Source organism: Mustela erminea, chromosome 12, assembly GCF_009829155.1.
Source record: "Mustela erminea isolate mMusErm1 chromosome 12, mMusErm1.Pri, whole genome shotgun sequence".
Taxonomy (NCBI): Eukaryota; Metazoa; Chordata; class Mammalia; order Carnivora; family Mustelidae; genus Mustela; species Mustela erminea.
This window is the reverse complement of record NC_045625.1, coordinates 71,816,717-71,835,951: the sequence shown is the minus strand read 5'-3', so window position 1 is coordinate 71,835,951 and position 19,235 is coordinate 71,816,717. Positions and strand designations below refer to the sequence as shown.

The following is a 19,235-nucleotide window of genomic DNA, read 5'->3' as shown; positions in this document are numbered from 1 at the left end:
CAAAGAGGGTGACTTGGGGCCTTCCCCCTAGGATCCTTGAATCTATTATATCTTTAAATTGAGAGAGACTACATCCCATTCTAGCCTTTCCTCCTCAACCAATGTGATTTCTCTGGCAAATTGTAAACCTGGGAGCTTCAACTCCCTTGATGGAAGCTTGAAATCTCTCCATGGAGACAAAGCAGGAACAGCAAATTCAGCCCCCATCCCGGATTGTCCTCTCCCTGCCACCTCAACTCTGGGCAAGGAAGAACAGAGAATTCTGAGGCAATCACCCTCTAATATCAACCATCAGTTTTCAGAAGATGTTCTGAAAACAAAGGATGGCAGCCAGATTCTTAAATCTGTCACACATGACACCATAATAAACAGATGGCCCACAAGACTGCCTACAAGGCAAAGTGTTTTCAGACATGAGCCAAAGGGTAAGAGTGAAAATTTTGGTGGAAGAAGAGGATGGCAACAAGGCATAAAGATGAAGAATCCAGAACCTACTGTTGTGCCCACAGAGTCCAGGGAGATATTCAGGACCAAGGAATTTCATACACATCAGTCACAGCCTAGCATCTTCACAGCCACCAAGAGAGTTAGCTCCCAAATTATAAAGGGGAATGAGCATCAAGTCAAATCCACCATCCCACCAAACATGCCAATTCTGCAAGATCCTAAATCATTGAATCCCAAAGAACAACTCTTGCATGAGTTAAAGCTTAGGCTGGATGACAGGGAGCGTGACTAGGCCCAAACCCCACACACTGGCCTGCCCCCTGCCTCAGATCATTTGACTTACAAGGCTTCACTGACTCATGTCTAGGATGTCTCCTGGGGGACATGAGAGCTTCCCAGGTGCTGCGTGTCCATCCAGAGGACACAGGAATTACTATGGAACAATAGCAGGAGCCCTGGGTCCCTAAGCATGTCTTAAGGAAGTCCCAGAATAAGAATCCCCACGTGCTACAAAGGCCATGAGGTCTCCATGTTCCAAGGCACAAGAGCGTGGTGGAGGGGATGCAGGACTGGGAACATCCCAACCAAGAACAGTTTCCCCACTGAAGATGTGGCATTGAAGAAGAGGCTCCCTACTCAGGACAGGGTATTTAAAGTAAAGCTGGGAAGCCAGCCTTCCCAGACCCTATCGCAGAAGGGTCAGCCGCTTCCTGAAAGCCTTTTCAGTAAAAAAATGAAGGATTTTTTTGCAATGGCTTCCTCCTGGGATAAAATGCAAAAGGCAAGAAAACTCTTAGGAGAGGCCCAGTCCCCTATCATCTGTGGAAAGCAGAGGCCTGCTTAAAGGTATAGCTGCCTTTATTGGGATGCTGAAGCTCAGAAAATCATGACAGCTGTTGGGAAGTTCCAAGAGGAGAGAATGGGGTGTCGGCGTGCAATAGGCAGAACTTGCCCTCAGCAGCCCATTTCCTCCCCAACCAAGTTTGGGAAAACTCAGCAGAAAGCACAAGTGCAGGCCCAGGTACAGCCTGTCCCAGGGTACCCTTTCAACTACAGGGTTCCCGCCCATAAGGAGACAAATACCAGGTCCTGCCAGCAAGAAGCTACCTTTGCTGGCCAAGGCCTTACTGAAAGCTACAGACAGCTCAAACAAGGAGAGACAGCCCCAGAAAGTTGTGGCATTTAAGGACCAGCTACCGCATCAGAATTATCCCCTCTCCATGCCCCTCAGGAAGCCTGCGCCCCACCGAAAGGCCACCTGGAGCTTCAAGCTGCCCAGTGACCTCCCGCCACTCTCACCACTCCTAAAGGCACTGTGTGCAGAGATGTGTGTCTATTTTAGACAGAAAACTTCTCCAGAATTTCCAGTGAGAAGGTTTTGGGGAGCATTTCCTACTCCTTGTGAGGAATAAATATTTCTCTAGTAATGTCTGTTCTGTGTACTGTCTTGGGAGCATGGGTTTTGGGTAACTCAGTTCAGCTGTTATTGATTGCTTCCTTCAGCTTCTAAAAGGTGACCAATCTTCTGGACCTCTTGGAAAATATGTATCATGTGCCCCCCAAAGCCCCCCAAAGCCCATTCCCTCTCTGATGAAGTTTGGGAGATGGGCTCTTCTGTCCCATGGCTTAGCCTTACTGAAAATGTATAGTAGCTCACACCTCGCCCCTCATTGAATGTTTTATACCCTTACAGCAAGTCTTCTATATCTGAGGAGGATCAAAGACAGGTATAGTTTTCAGAAAATAATGATTAAGCCACTGTTGTTTCTTCACTGTTATTGTGTTACAGTAGCTTAATCATTTAGAAGTCAGTGATCAGAGCATCCCACAGGTGGGTGAACTCTGAATGGGAGTGTTTTCCAGGGGGCGGGGTATTGTTCAGTTTGGTCTTGGGCTAGTTGGGGTAGCGTCAAAGAATACCCTAGATGATGCTGAAGAATCTGTCCTGTGAGCCACGTTAAACTTGACACTGAGGTTTCCACTGGAAGTGCTTCCCTTCCGTGGGTGTTTCTTCAGGCTGCTGGACTGAGGATGTTTTTTGCAGAACAAAAGCATCACTTAGCTGTTAGTGGTAGGAATGTTGACAAGGCAGCAACCACCTTCCAGGGTAAGACACCTTTGATGAAATGCAAAGGTGAAAGAGGGACCTTCCTGGTAGAACAAAAGTTTGTCTAACCATCCCCTTCTCAGGACCCTGTCCCGCTCCCCTCCTTCCTAAGTCTGATCCAGGCACCACCACTTTGAGGCAGACTGGAGCCTGGCACAGCCTACCGATGCCTTATACCAAAAAGGCATGGTTCTGTTCCTTGAGTATGCAAGCAATACCTGCAGGCTGTCAGGCATGGCATCCCCTTTGGGGGAAGGTGATCTTGATGTCTGCCTTCCATCCACACTCGATGATAATATATAAAATACTGCCTTTGCTATGGCTAGGATGGCGGTTTGCCACCTTCAATATTCATGGCCTTAGTGGAGCCATGGTAGCTATTCCCCAGAATCATGCAACTTATGAACCAGAGGTGAGTTCTAGACTGTGTACCAGATGTTTGGGGGCTTACCATGGAACTGAATGGAATGTTTTTTTTGTTTTGTTTTGTTTGTTTGTTTTTTTGCAGGGTAATGGCGGCCAAGATGGTACACATTCCCACACTTACAATAGGGCTCTGGAAGGAAGGCAACTCCACCTCAGACTGGGACTCAAAATGGGGTGAGGGTGCTAGAGAACACCTGAGGTAGTCTTCTGGACAATCTCAGGACTGCTCGGTGCTAAAACAAAAAACCAGATGTCCATGACTTCTCTCACTACCACACTTGTAGCTTCTTATCCAGGTTATCTTTGACCCTACACTATCTGAATGTTGGGGTCACAGAAAGAATGCAGATTTGATGATGTGGAGGCCCTGAGGGGGACAATAGGTGGGATGGGGTCCTGGGCAGGGAGCCTGAAGAGGTGAGGAGGGGGTGCAGGAGGCTCTAACGTCTATGTGGACAGACCAGCCAGTAACCCACCCTGCCAGTTCCTAAATAATTTCATTTTAGAGTCCATTATGGCCAATCCAGTGCACTTCGTGCCACCCTGTAGAGCTCATTACCGGGAATACTTCTGGCATCAGAATCCTATAGTCTGACATTCTGTCCCTCTGCCTCATGCCCCTGTCCTTCCAGCTTATATGACCCTGTTAATTTTTCTACTCCACATCATCCATTTTCCACTTCTTGCCTATCTAGCAAGGCCTTATTCTTCCTTTCCTCACTGATGGGTTGTCGGGTAACCAACATGTAAAAAGCACCAGTCCAGCATAGGAAATAGAGTCCATGGTACTGTATCAGTGTTATCTGGTGACATGTGGTACCTGTTGGTACCACACCAAGGAGGTCACATGTCACCACCATGAGTTGTGGTGAGCACAGCACAGCATAGAGTTGCATACCAGACACTAATGTGATATTGCATCAGCCATTCTTCAATTAAAAACAAAAAAACAAAACAGGCTTCAGTATAAATGTACGGCCCTATCTAATCTCCTTCAGTCCTTCCTGTCTGGCAAAATCTTGTCTCTCTGCCTTTTTTAGAAATGCCTTTTTGTATGTAACTGATTATTGTTGGATTAAATCTCCCATGTCAAAACTGAGTCTACTCACAACTGAGTCTACTGATGCCACATGAAATTCAGCCCTAGCACTACCTGGAAATCTTTCACTCACTCCACAAATACTTATCCAAGACTTACTAACTCGAACAAAATAAATGGGGTTAGATCACTATTTCCATAGTATATTCTCTCCTCAGTGTTCTCAGATCTAATTTATTTTATTTTATTATTAATTTCACTTGAGAGAGAGCAGGAGCATAATTGGGTACTGGCAGAGGTAGAGGGAGAAGCAGGCTTTCTGCCAAGCAAGGACCCAGGACACCAGGGTCATCAGGTGAACTGAAAGCAGATTCTTAACTGAAGACACCCAGGTGGCCCTCAGATCTATTTCAAATTTCCTTTACTTTCCTCAAACTTAGGACATCTTCACTTGTCCAGCAGATGTGCTGGATCACAGCTCATAGAGGAAGAAGAAAGCAGTGATAGAGCTTCTCACAAAACAAAAGAAAACCAAATCCTTCCAAAAAAAATCTCCCCATTCTTCATTTCCCTCTTCCTTCCTGTTATATGGAAAGAAGTTTCCTTCCCAATCTGAAGGGAAATATACTTTCTGAATGTCTTTATTGAGAGAGAGCTAACTTCTAGTTTTGATGGACTGATATACCTTTGCCAGGTCTCCTCCTGACCCCTCCCTGTCCTTACGGGGCACCCAACATCTTTTTTTTAAATGGTTTTTACTACAGAACTGTTTAACCTTGTCCAAGGGCACACAGAACAATATAACTTCCCACATATCCGCTACCCAACTTGCACTATTACCATTGGGCAGGTGTGATACACTGTGTGATTAAAGTGCAAAAGCCCACTTAAACATCTTGCCATCCACCTCTAGACATATGCCATGTGTCTATATGAAAGCTCTCACATTTTTTTTGATATTTATCACCTGTGAAACACACTTATTCACAACAGGTATACATAGCATTGGTGACAAAAAGGCACTGGGCTTTAGATGCTTTGGCAATCAGTTCTGCTCTGCCTTATAGTCAACCCTGAGGAGCCATTGGAATGAATTCCTCAACCCCACAGAAGAAGTAATCTTACGGAGCAAATTCAGGGCAGAATTTCATCGTCCCTTAAACACTCAGTAATTGTAATATGCAAAAAGTATAGAAGAATACTATATGTTGTTAAAGACTTGACACTATGTGTTTTCAAATATTTAGAAGAAAAATTTGTCTTGTTACATTTCAAATAAACTACTGTGTTTCACCTTAAATGAAATAGATAAAACACTCCCCCCTTTCCAAAATGGCATTAAAGGTAAAAGATTAGATGAAAACTGCTGAATATCATTAACCATCATAAAAATGCAAATTGAAATCAATATTTGCCAAAAATTCACACCCACAAAGATGGCTAAAATCAAAAAGAATACAAATGTTGGTGGGAATGTGGAGAAATTAGAACCCCCATGCAATGTTGGTGAGGATGAAAAATGGTACAGCTATTTAGAAAACAGTATGGCAGTTGCTCAAAATGTTCGACATAGGGTGAACATAGGACCCAGCAGTTCCACTCCTTGGTATATACTCATGAGAAATGAAAACATAAGTCTACACAAAAACTTGTAAACAAATGTTCATAGCTATCTTATTAAAAGGTCAAAAGATGAAAACAATTCAAACATCTGTCAACTGAGAAATGGTTAAGTAAAATATAATGTATCCCTATGGTATAATATTTTTTGGAATAAAAAAGACCAATCCATGCCACAACAGGGATGAACCTTGAAAACACGTTAAATGAAAGAAGCCAGTCACTAATGACCACATAGGATTCCATTCACATGAAATGTCCAGAATAGGAAAACCTAGAAGCAGAATGTAGTACATCTTAGAGGTGGAGGGAGGAGGGGGGAGGAGAATAATAGCAAAAGTTTGAAGATTTGATTCTCTTTAGGTCATGACAACATTTTAAAATTAACTGTGCCGAAGCATATACTGAAAATCAAGGAATTACACAAGTTAAATGAGTGAATTTTATGGTATGTGAGCTGTATTTCAATAAAGCTGTTAAAACAAAGGACTTAAAAATAAATGCTTAAAGATGACAAGAAGGGGAGCATACAGACCAAAGGTGGTCAACACATTTTTGGAAGACGGAAATCTGGTGGAGGACTGGTAACTGACTAGCAGAGCAAACAAAGAACTGGCAAATCAATTCACACTGCAAAACCTAGGAGAAGAGCAACCTGGTGGCACCAGAGAAAAATGAAATTAGGGGTTCTGTGTTAGTAAACATGTAGAATATTTGTTCTTTGTTGTTTATTTTATATTGCATATAATTTCTAAAATTTTTTTTTTGAGTGGGGGTGCTCTTTTCCAATTTTGTAAAACCTTGTTGAAATGTTAGCATGTTTCAAATGTGCAGAGAACATCCCACGTTTCTTGTATTGGACAGAACTTGAGACAACTGTTTTAAAGTTGGCATTGCACACATCTGGGGCTGGGGTATGGTGGAGGCAGTAGCTTCTGGAATAAAAGCCAGAAATCTCAAAGGTTGGGTTAAATTCATTTTTACAGTGTATTTGAAAATAAAGTTGGGGGAAAGTTGCATAGATGGTAAAGCCATAGATGGTAAAGCCATATACCCTTTATCCAGATTTACCTATTAAGAATTTGACCTGTTTACAATCTCTCTCTCCTTTTCACCTTCCCCTTCTCTACATATAGGAAGACACATATATTCATATGAAAATTATGCATAAATTCTTGAATATTTGAGAATACATGTCATGCATCACACATTTTCTCCCTGAATATTTCATAGTGTATTTCTTATTAAAAAGAATATTCTCTGCAGCACAGTTATCTCCTTTGGTAAATTTCATGTTGACATAAAACTTTTAACTATTCTCCCAGTCAAATTCCATTTTTATCAATTTATCAAGTAATGTCCTGTGTGTGTGTATGTGTGTGTGTGTGTGTGTGTGTGTGTGTGTAAACCTCCTTACAGGAGTTAGTCTAGGATGACATACTACATCCAGTTGCTGTGTATCTTTAGTTTCCGTTAATTGGGATCAGTTTCTCAGCCTCTTTTAGAACAAGGCCAGGTTTGAAAAATCAATTTGATGTGCCATATTTATAACCCTATCTCACCTGGACATTTTTTTTGGGTGAAGCTTATCTTGGTCAGACTTTAAGGATGTTTTTATAGTTGTGAGTCCTAGGGGCCTATTTAAAAACAATTCCAGAAATTCAAAGATATGTGGAGGGATTTTTTAACAGACATCCTGCAGTCAAGGGAAGGTATGTGAAGTGGGGCGGGCTAGAAGTGTACTTTCCTTTGGGAGGGACAATGGTGAAGCTGTGGATGCAGGTTACGAGAGGAAAAGAAGGCTGTCATTACTGGCAAACACTCCTCATATGGGAGGGAAAGGATTGGGTGTCTAGGGCCAAGACTTATTCATCAGCGAGGGAATGTAGGCCAAGTCAAGTAAGGAAATGATAGAGGGCTTAATTTCAACAGTTTATAATCTAAATAATGAAGCCGTAAGGGTTCCAACTATTAAATGACTAGGTAGCATGGGGAGAAGAAATAAATACATATAACCATCAACAAAAATGACATTATCATTTCACATTGGTAGAGATCACAATAAGGTATTTTGGTGAAAAGGTAAAAGCTATGTGGGAAAAACAGTTTTCATGGAAGAAATAAACATAGGTGTCATTCAAAAAACCAAAAGGTATTGCTAGGTATAGTTACAGTTGTGCTCATTAGACATTAAGCTAGAGGAGCCCACCTCCTAAATCAAGAGAGTTTGGTCTGCTGTGATGCAGCACCCTCGCTCTGTAAAATAAAAGAATCTTTAAAATGTTGGGGGGAGAAGGGGGGACTTGACAGAGAGGGAAGAGGGAGCAGGAGGGAGAACCTGTAGGGCATGAATAGCCTAAGAGGGATTTGGGGAAATGAAAGAATTACTAAAATTTTTAAGTTGTTTGCCTCAGTTCCATGGGTGTGTCGTGCCCTTGTCTCCCTCTTTGTCATGCTTTCTGTTCCTTGGTACAGGCTATTCTGCTTTCTCATGCTTTTTAGTGAACTTTTGAATACTTTTTGGTATTCAATACTTTTGGATACTTTGGCGGAGCTATGGGGGTGGGGCTGCGGCTGAGTCTATTTCTGGCTTCATACAGGGAAAAATGCATGAGGGAGAGCTGCAGCTGAAGGCAGAGTAGATCTTGAGGGTGTAAATCCCAGGGTAGAGCAAACCTTCAGAGATGAATTGAGGTCCAAAGTGAGATCATCAAGTAGAGAGAAGGGTCTCAGGTAATAGGGTAACAGGGGACCGAGAACATTTCACTAAGGTAAATATATGATATGTGACTAGGTGGAGCAGGAAGGTAGGCTGGAGGCATCTAACAGGCCAGGAAGGATGGACACATCTGCTGGGATGGATAGTGGGGGAAGGGTTGCATGTGAGTTTCTCTCTCCTGTGCTGTCCCCTCCCCAGCACTCAGGAACCTTTGGTGTCTATACTAAAGCCCTGTGATGTGGGCCTGGAACTCTTGTCTAGCACATGGATTCTCCATGCCCAGCTGCCTGAGGCAGGAGTGTACTTGCAATGATGTGAACCATCTTTGTCTGAGAAGCCTTACTACACCATGGCTGAACTCCAATTATACTTGCTCAGTCTTTCCATCCTTGCCTTCCTGGGTCGGGTGGGGCTCCTCCTCCTGGTGCTGTGCTACTGAAAGAGGAAACCATTTTTACCAGTACTTTGGAAACAGAGATGTCAATCAGGTAAGTAAAATCCCTGAGAGATACTAAATCTTTCTTTTCAAATAGATGAATTCAAAACAACTTCCAAATGATGCTTTTGCTGAATCTTACAAATTTTAAGTAGATTTTATTTTATTTTATTTTATGAGTCTCTAAGCTCAGTGTAGAGCCCGACAGGGCTTGAACTTGTGACCCTGAGATCAAGACCTGAGCTGAGACCAAGAGCCAGATGCGTACCGATTGAGCCACCTACGTGCCCCTTCAGTTGTACTTTAATTTTCCTTTGGTTTAAAATATTTCTTTTCTTTTGAGTCTCCTTTCTTGGCCCGTGTATTAGTTGTGTGTCATTTAATATAATCTAAACATGTTGGGATTTCAGCTATCTTTTGTAGTTGATTTCTAGTTTAAGTCTACTAGGGTCTGAAAATACTTTGTGTGATTTCTATTTTATATTTGTTAAGGTGTGTTTTATGGCCCTCAATATAGTCCATCTTAGTGAACGTTCCATGTGATCTTGAGAAGTTTGTGTATTCTGTGGTTGGATGAGGTATTCTATAAATGTCAATTAGAGCGAGTTTATTGATGATGTTTGTTTGGGGCAACTGTATCTTTACTGGTTTTCTGCCAGCTGAATCTGCCCACTTCTGAGAAGGGCTGTTGAAATCTCCAACAATAACAGTGGATTCATCCATTTTTTCTTGCAATTATAACAGTTTTTGTCTCACATATTTTGACACTATGTTCTTACAAGTGTACCTGTTAAGGAGTGTTCTGTCTTCTTGGAGAATTGACCTCTTTGGTGTTACGTAATGCTCTTCTTTACCCCTGATAATTTTCCATGTTGTGAAGTTTGCTTTGTCCAAAATAATATAATTACTTGTATTTTATTTTTGTTAGTGTTAGCATGGTACATTTTTTTCTGTCTCTTTGTTTTTAATCTATCTGTACCATTATTTTTAAAAGTGAGTATTTTATAGACAACATATAATTATGTCTTGTTTTTTTTAATGTGCTCTGACAGTCTCCTCTTTTAATTGGTGAATTTAGACTACTTCCATTTAGTGATTTTATTTTATTTTTTTAAAGATTTTATTTACTTGACAGAGAGAGGGAGCACAAGTAGTCACAGCAGCAGATAGATGAAGAGGGAGAAGCAAGATCTCCACTGAGCCAGGAGCCCCATGCGGGGCTCAATCCCAGGACCTTTGAATCATGACATGTGCAGAAGGCAGCTGCTTATCCTACTGAAACACCCAGGTGCCCCAAGAGATTTTTAAATATAGTAGGATTAATATCTCTACCTTGTCCGTACTGTTTGCTATTCATTATACCTATCCTTCACCTCTTTTGCTGCCTTTTCTGGTTTTGAAAAAGCATGATATATAATTGTTTTCTCATTTTTGTTAGCTGATCAATTATTCTCTGTTTAAAAATATTTTAGTGGTTGTCCTAGAGTTTGTAATATATATTTACAACTACTCTAAGTCCACTTTCATATAATGTTATATCACTTCATAGATAGTGCAGGAGTGTCCAATTCCTCCTGTCCCTTATACCACTGATCCCATTTCACTTATCCATATACAATAATCACCTGACACACTATCATTGTTATTATTAGGTCAATTGAGAATAAGATGAATGAAAGTTTTATTTGATCCTCATTCATTCCTTCTCTTCCTTTCCTTTATGTAGATCTAAGTTATTTTCTTTCTCGACAAAGAACTTCTTTTAACATTTATGCAGGGCAGATATGTTGCTGATGAACTCCCTGTTTTTATTTCTCTAAGTTTTTATTTCTCTTTTACTTTTGCAAGGTAATATCATTAGTTATAAAACTTTGGATTGGTGTTTTTTTTCGTTCATAATTCTTATGTTTTCTCACCTAGAGGTAGGGTTTTTATTTACCTCTAGGTTATTTCAAAATTTTATCTTTTGTTTTCATACGGTTTGAATATGATATGTCCAGGTATAGACTTTTAAAATATTTCCTTGCTTGGTGTATTGCTACAGCTATATTGCTAACCTGTTATTAATCTTGGAAAATCCTTGGCCATTATTACTTCAAACATTTTTTCTGTTCTTTCTTCTTCTGGTATTCCAATTACATATCTATTATACAGTTTGAAACACAGTTCTTGGATATTCTAGATTTTAGCATTAAGAAAATTGTTTTCTTCTTTGTATTTCAGTTTGGAAAGTTTCTACTGACATTTATGCAGACTCACATATTCTTTCCTTGACTTTATGCAACCTACAGAGGAGTTAATCAAAGGAATTCTTCATTTGTCATACTGCTTTTGTTTTCTAACATTTCCTTTTGATTCTTTCATAGAATTTCCCTCTCTCAGTTTACAGGCATCATCTGCTTTTGTATATTGTCTACCTTTTCAAGTAGAGCCCTTAATATAATAATCATGGTTATTTTAGCTTCGACGTATGAGAATTCTGAAATGTGTCATATCTGAATGTACATCTGATGCTCGGTTTGTCTTACCAGTTTGCTTTTCCCTGCCTTTATCATGCCTTGTAATTTTTCTTTGAAAGCCAAACATGATGTATTGGGTAATGGGAACTGAAATAAAGAGACCTTTAATGTGAAGTCTTATGCTAATCTGGTTAGGTGTTGTCATGTCTTTAATATTTATTGTAGCTATACGTATCAGAGGCTGCAGTTTCCTCTAGTGTCCTTGTTTTTCTCTCTCCTAGTGTCTTTAGGTTTCCCTAAATCTCCCTAAATAAAACCTATACCTTGCACCTCTTTTTAGCTATGATCCTGTTCCTACACCAGAGTTGTCAATACTGTAGTAAGGTGTTGTGGGAGGTGACATGATTAATCAATCATCTTTTAATGGCCTTATGTTCCTGGATTGTGATGTTCACTAGTATTTCAGAGATTTTTGTTTTGTTTTCTTCCACTCTATAGATGAGAGAGGAAAGCTAGAGGGAGCTGCTATAGTTGTGTAATTTACCGTCTCCCATGGGGCACAAAGCTCTGGTAGGCTTTTCCCCACTGAGTAGACTTCTGTTATGGAAAACACTCTGGGAATATTTCACAATGTTTTCAAAATGGGTTACCTTTCTCCTTTCTCTCAGACACTACACTCCCCTGCCAGAAACAAGAGCTTTTTTTCTTTCCTTTTTTTTTTTTTTTTTTTTTTAGTTTACTATGAGAACCAGGTGGGGTTCCTGGTAATATAACCCATGAATAAATGGGAGGCCCCCATGAGATTGTGACCCCAGGAGTTTCTCACTCTCATGCTAGCCCATATGCATCCTTCAGCAATTTGTCAAAGTGTTTATTTAAGTGTTCGTACCAGGAGAGCAGTGTTGAGCCTCCAGTGTCTTCTGTTTCAGGTAAGTGAATCTTAGGTATGATTTTCTGCACTGACACTCTAGGGAGATTTGAGGTAGTGGTTTTCCACTATGGTTCCAAGAAATGTCATTGATTTTTAGTCTGTTCAGCATTTTGCTTCTTTCACAGACTGAAGTGATGACTCCCAGGATTTTTAAATGTTAGACCTGGAACCAGAAGTTGCCCTTCAGAGAATGACTCTTTATTTTCCTGTTCCTCTTCCCACATTTCTAAATGAGTTTGGTAGGTCAGATAAACACCTAAAATGGGAAGTCTAAGGAAAGAACAGACATTAACTCCTCTAGGAAAGGAGATCTGACAGGGGGAAGGATTAAGGAAGCACTAATGTTTCCACTTGAAACACACAGTCTACTTGGGTATGGTGGTAGTTCTTGGGTAGAATCCCAAACACAATGATTCTGCAGTTCTGGATTGTGTTATTTGGAGAGTATGAGGTCTGTGTAAGAAAACAAATTTTCCCAAGTCTTGATCATGAGTCACATTGCCATGTCAAGCATCACTCAATCAAGCCTGCCTTCATGTTGGGCTGATCAGGAGAACAGTGATGAGCCTCTGAGAAGAGATTGGGGTTTGAGCTATAGCCTAGGATACAAGGTCTACCCAAGGGAGCACAGATGTGACTGTTGGGATTCAATTTGTATGTCCTCATTGAACAAAGAACTTCTGAGTGAGAATATCAAGTGTGGACCTCCCAGACAAAATTCTCCTTTGTTTTTCAAAATAAAACTTTAAAATTGAGAAAAGCAAGGAACACAAAGTTCTATAAATTAAAGTCCTGGTGTTCTTGGATAAATAATGTCTCCATTTCTGAGAGAAAAGTGAGAGATGAGTCCCCACCCCTCATTCTTTTCTTTAGTTCTAGCATCAGGGCAGAGCCAAGAGGAGGAAAGGTGGGACTCTGAATGGTAAGGTTGTGCCTATGCCACCTGAGCTCTCCAAGGCTGACCCTTCCTGTCCTTTCCATGAGGGCTCAGGTCCATGATCTCTGAGGATGCCAACTGCAAGGTACATTCCCTCTCAGAAAACAGAGGCCTCAGAGGAGAGGCTCATGGAAATGCAGTCAGAATGCAAAATCCTTCTCAGAATCCCTGCTCTGACCATTACTGAGCATGAAGCAGTGATGGATCTGGGCAATGGGTGCTGTCCAATATGTAGCCATGTGAGACATTAAGAGTCAGAACTTCTGAAGTTCTGAGACTTTGTGAAAGACCTGTGATGTCATGGATACTCAACTTCCTCTTTGAGGTAACCATTGACCTATGTTCCATATAAGGTGGTTTTCAGTAACACATGGGATAGATAATACATACAAAAGCCCACTGTGAATGATCAAATAATGTAAGTCTTATTATTATCACTGATCATGTGACCTTATAGCCTAATAATTGGTGCTCTCCAAGTCCAATCTACCAAGGATATCTTTAAAGGACACTCTATTCAGCCTCTTATAAGATGTCTTGCTTCTATCTTCACCATTCTCCTCATTTCCCAGAGTAGAGAACTTGTCAGAAGTAGGGGAGGCAAGAAACATGCTTTCTCTTCTGTAAAGGTGAGTAAACATTACCTTCTTTCCTGTACCGCTGTTTTAAGCAGAGTCTATGTATTTCTTGGGCCTCCGGGAAGCCTGGAATTGACATGGGATGGAAAATTCTGAGTTAGAATGTGAAAGTGTTGGGGATGTTGGTGGGTGGGGGGCTATCTTTGCCAGACCAGCCAGGGTCAAATATGTTTATTCTGGTCCTGGTTGCAGTTTTTTATCTCCTGTCTTCCACAGCCCCTAGGCTGGCCTCATGATACCATACACTTTCATTAACTATTATGTCCAGACCCCTTCTGTGGGGTGTGTAACAGCACAACTGCTGAGGTGAATTGGCTGCTGTTTCCAGAGGCCCTGGAAGATGCTACTCCTTCTCTGATCCCCTTGGTTTTACAGCTCCTGTGACTCACTCATCATTCACTTCATCTCTTTACTTCTCTATAGTTGCTCCAGGAGACCTAATACCAGCCTCTTTGCCTGAGCCTTTCTCCCAATCCCCTTCACCTTCTCACCTAACCCAATGACCCTTTTAGCTGACTTTTTCTTAAAGTCACCCTTGGGCATTCCCATCACTAGAGCCAAAAGCCTAGGATTCTTTATTCCCAGGGAACCATTCCATACCTCTATCCCTTCCTTTGACTTCTTTCCTACCTTATGATGTTGAGACAACCAGAGGCCACTTTATCTCTGAATACCATCTCTGTTCTTGACCCCATTATTTTGCAGGGTATCAACCTCTTACCAAATCTGTCTTAGACAAGGAATCCAACTGATGTATTTGCTTGTCGTCATGCACCACCAACTCCATCTGTTTCACCACTGCCAGATTGCCCTTAAACTGCATTTCAATTCCCATCTCACTGAAACCTGCTCCTGAGAATTCATTTCCAGATAGTACTGGTGAGATATCTACTTATGTCCCAACAATTAGAGGTAGTGACTGTTCAAACCCATAGAGTTCTGAATTCACCTACTGGCAGGCCCACGCCAGGAACATGTTCCTTCCCACATTATCACACTCCGATGTTCACCAAGAGCAAGTCTACCATCAACCAGAAACCTGTCTCAGGAGAGACTCTGCTACTAAACACAAGGAGGCCAGTGGAATTTCTTTCCCTGGTCTTATCTTCCAGGCCCTATTGCAGAGACGAATGGAGAAGAGAATGGCTTTCCAGATTTTAGAGAAGAAAGTAAAAGAGGAGGTGCCATTTCCCAAAAACAAATGTGGTCAGATTACCAAAGGACATCTTTAGGGAAGTTGTTGCAACTGCTTGATGTACAGGTCACCACATCCTCCAATATTGGATGGAACACTGAAGGCAAACCAGAGCAGCTCTCTATTTATCAACAGCTCCTCTATGTCAAGGCTTTGGCAGAAAACTTGCATTAGCAATATAGCCAGCTCTGGGGTCTTCCTTCTTTGCACAGTGAGTCCTTAGCAGCCACTCTCCTGTTTTCTAGTAGTACTTCCCCACTAGAGTCTCACTTTGTCTTATTCAATGGAATTCATAATACCTCTGCCATCAAAATACAAGCATCTCCACCACTTCCTCATTCCCAACTATTTCCTCTCCCCATTGTACACCCCCAATCCTGGCCTCAAACCCTGTCCCCATCCTAGCCTCCACCTTTCACTAAAGTGAACACCCACCCCCATTTTCTTTCTTTTTTTTTTTTTTTAAAGAATTTATTTATTTATTTGACACAGAGAGATCACAAGTAGGCAGAGAGGCAGGCAGAGAGAGAGAGGAGGAAGCAGGTTCCCTGCTGAGCAGAGAGCCCGATGCGGGGCTCAATCCCAGGACCCTGGGATCATGACCTGAGCCAAAGGCAGTGGCTTAAACCACTGAGCCACCCAGGCACCCCCACCCCCATTTTCAATCCTGCCTCCTGATCATACCACCTTCTTCATCCCAGATTAGGGACTGTGGAGTGTCTTTCAATAGATCCAAGAATGAATCAGACTCTCCTATCTTGACTGAAAATAAACACCTGGGATGGCACATGTTGCAGAAGCTATAGGTAAGTTTGTGGGCTTTAGTCCCTGTGTTCCAGAAACCTAAAGAAACCATTTGTCCTCAAGCTCCCAATCTTCCCCTTGTTAGCCAATCATCTGATCGCCATGTACCAGTCTCCATCCTTCCTGGCCATTTTCATATCATCTATGAACCCCAGGAGACACTGGAGTTACAAAACTCAAGAAAGGTAATCCCACGCTGGTGCCTCCATGACTGTGGAAGTCTAGAGTCCCTAGCAGTGATGGAGCCTCAGCATACATTATCAGAACTCTCTCAGCAAAAAGGCAGACAAGTTCACTCACAATTCTCTGAGTTTCAGGGCCATAGTAACAGGGATCTAGCAAAGACTGAGTTGCATCTCCCCAGAAGTTTCCATGAGAGAGTCCAAGCAAAGTTTCAGCTAAGGAAGGATATGAGGAGGTATCTTGGGTATATCCTAGAGAAGAGTCCAGAAGACAGGCCACAAAGGGTCCCAGAATGCTACCTAGTGAAGGGTCTGAGGGCTGCCTTGGAGACAAGTAACTGTGTGTGTCATTCAAGGAATCACTCAGGGAATGAATTATTGAATGTCTCAAGGAAGGACACAGACCAGAATCAAATGAAAAGTATTCTTAGTTTACATGTGGGCAAGAAATTTTGGCAGATCTCCACAGGTAGGATTCCTATAGGTGTGTGTTATTCGTGGCTGGCTGATGACAATACATTGCCTTTTTCTGGGAGTTCCCAGACTGCTCCAGAAAACACAGATTCTAAAAAGACAATGGTGGGTAGGGTTTACTGCCAGAGTACCACCCTAGAACATTCTTTTCTTGATCCCTACAGGTGCTAGAGACCTAATTATAAGATTTCACATGAATGAGAGGTGGGGTATTCCCCTCAGGGTTCTTGAATCCATAAAATTCTATATGTTGAGAGAAGCCAAAATATGGCCTCTTCCCCAATTTGACTTTCCCTCCTCAGCCATGCATATTTCTGGGGTGGATTCCAAATTGAGTTTTCTAAACCCCTTGAGGGAAGCTCTAAAACTTTTTTTGGGAAACAAGGTGAGAACAACAAAGTCAGTCCCCACGGTGGATCATCCTCTCCCCACCAAGTCATCTGTGGTCAGTGAAGGAAAGGGGGCCTGAAGGCATCACACTCTGACACTGACCATAAGACTGCAGAGTGTATCCTGATAGCTGAGTGGGGCAGCCAGACTTTTTAGCCCCTTACACACAGCATTGGAGCTTAATTGCGACCCAGTGAGACTGTACCAGACAACACATGTGGCCCAGAGGTACCCACAGGGCAAGCTGGGCCTGGACATGAGTCCATGCATGAGAATGTGAGTTCCAGTAAAAGAGTAGAAATGGAACAGGGCAAAGTGATGGTCGAGAAGAATTTAGAACATTTTGCCATGTCCAAGCTGTCCAGGGATATATTCGACATCAAGGACCTGTGTACCCGTCAATCCCAATCTTGGGACGCCTTGACAACCAGTGAGTTGGGAAGCTCCAAAATGATAAATGTCAACATGAGCAAGGTAGAAACTGCCCTGACCACAGAACACCCCTCACTAAAAATATTGGTTCCCCAAGATTCTAAACTATCAGAACTGAAAAGATAGTTTCTGAGTGAGTTATAGTTTAAACTGGATAGTGAGAAGTATTACCAGGCTCAAGGATGTCCAACTGACATGCCTCTTACTTCAGAGAGCTTGACTTCCAGGCCTTCCCTGACTCAGTCTCAGAGTGTGTGCAGCAGGGACCTGGAAGCATCCCAGGTGCTGCACGTCCAACTGAAGGACAGCAGAATTAGCACGGAGGAGCCACAGGAATCCTTGGGCTTGAAGCTGGCCTTCTGTAAGGGCCAGCTTATGAATTTCTCACAAAGTAAAAGTGCAAAGAAAGTGAGACCTCAGGATCCCAAAGCAAGAAAATGCAGAAGTGAGGAATCAGGAATAGGGACATCTGCAGGCAAAGAGGAGGGCCACCATGCTGAGGTGACAAAATTAGAGCGTGCTTCCTCAACTCTGTCACAGAATGAACAGTTTCCTCTTGAAAGATACTTCAGAAAAAGATGCGACAATTTTCTCAGTGGATCAATTCCAAGAAAAAAATCACAGGGCATTAAGAATGTCCCCAGCAAAAAGCCAAGTTCATGTCCACCTTAGCACAGCACCGACCCAGCTGAAAGTCTAGCTACTTTTGGGAGTGATCGGCCTCCTGAAGCTCACAAGCTCACTACCTTTGGGAATGTCCTAGAAGAGAACCTGGCACATATGTATGCATCTGAGGCCTGAGTTAAGCCAGCAGCAGGAGGAACTACAGGTCTGACAAGAGACCTCCCTCCAACTACTGGGCTCTCTCTGACCCACAACAAAAGAAACCGGCAAGTATCAAGTCCTGCAGCCAAGAAGCTTCCTGTACTAACCAGAACCATCTTAAAAGTATTACACAGAACAGAGACAGGGTCAGATATCCCCAGAAAGCTGAAGCCTTCAAGGATCAGCTATTAAGCCGGGGTCAACCCCCTTCTTCTCTGCCCTCTGTGCCTCATCCAAGCCCCACCTGCATGCATTAAGTATGCCAGGTCCTTTGGCCACCAGGGGTGACCCTGATGAACGTACTGTGTTTAGCGATTTGACTCTTCTACTCAGACAGAAAATGCTTCTCCAGCACTTGCAGGGAGAAAAATTTCTCTAAAGAAATCATTCAGTCCTTGTTGAGAAAGGTTCACAATTTTCATGACAATATAGCCTCTGATGAGAACAACCTTCAGAACAGCCAAGAATATTAATCCTCCTCAATAAACATTTCTTCTAATAGAGAGTGGTGTTCTCTCTGTGCTTCTCTGGGACTGGGGCTGGGGTTTGTGCTCAGGGAAAGGAAGCAGTGTGTTCAACTTTGAGTAGTTAATGCTTTTGGCTTCTACAAGTACACCAGTCCCTTGTACAAAACCGGACAGTGGCCTTCTCAGTTTTATCCTGGGGTCCTTTATTTGGTTCTGCTCTGATGTCCTATATTTAAAACATTTGCCGGTGGCTCAGTGGGTTAACCCTCTGCCTTCGGCTCAGGTCATGATCTCAGGGTCCTGGAATCGAGCCCCACATAGGCTTCTCTGCTCAGCAGGGAGCCTGCTTCCTCCCCTCTCTCTCTGCCTGCCTCTCTGCCTACTTGTGATCTCTTTCAAATAGATAAATAAAAATCTTTAAATAAAATATTTGCTTTTTTTTTCATAAAAAGTATAACGTGCTTACTCTGAAAATCTTCAGACCTTTACAAATAGTGAAAAAAACACTCAAAGTCTAGAACTTGATTTAAACTCTCTTTCATCTGCTCCCAAACTATTTGGAGGGTAGGATACTGTGTCAGCTAGACCTCACCTCCTGGAGTCTACTCAGGCCCAAATGATACCATTTCAAAATATGAATATACGGCATAGTCTTTGAGCAAGAAGACCATGCCCTGAGGGATGTTGTCAGGGACGTTCTCCTCCTA

General features: G+C 42.2%; 1 protein-coding gene and 1 pseudogene across 1 annotated transcript in view; both read left to right on the top strand.

The window, feature by feature from the left end:
• Positions 1-2,924: 2,924 nt before the first annotated feature.
• Positions 2,925-19,235, top strand: part of LOC116570010 (spermatogenesis-associated protein 31D3-like) — a 31,820-nt gene continuing 15,509 nt past the window's right edge. Inside the window, 2 exon segments of the mRNA XM_032306509.1 lie at positions 2,925-2,966; positions 13,064-13,087. Coding sequence (XP_032162400.1) covers positions 2,925-2,966; positions 13,064-13,087 — 66 coding nt within the window.
• Positions 14,393-18,534, top strand: LOC116570498 (annotated as a pseudogene).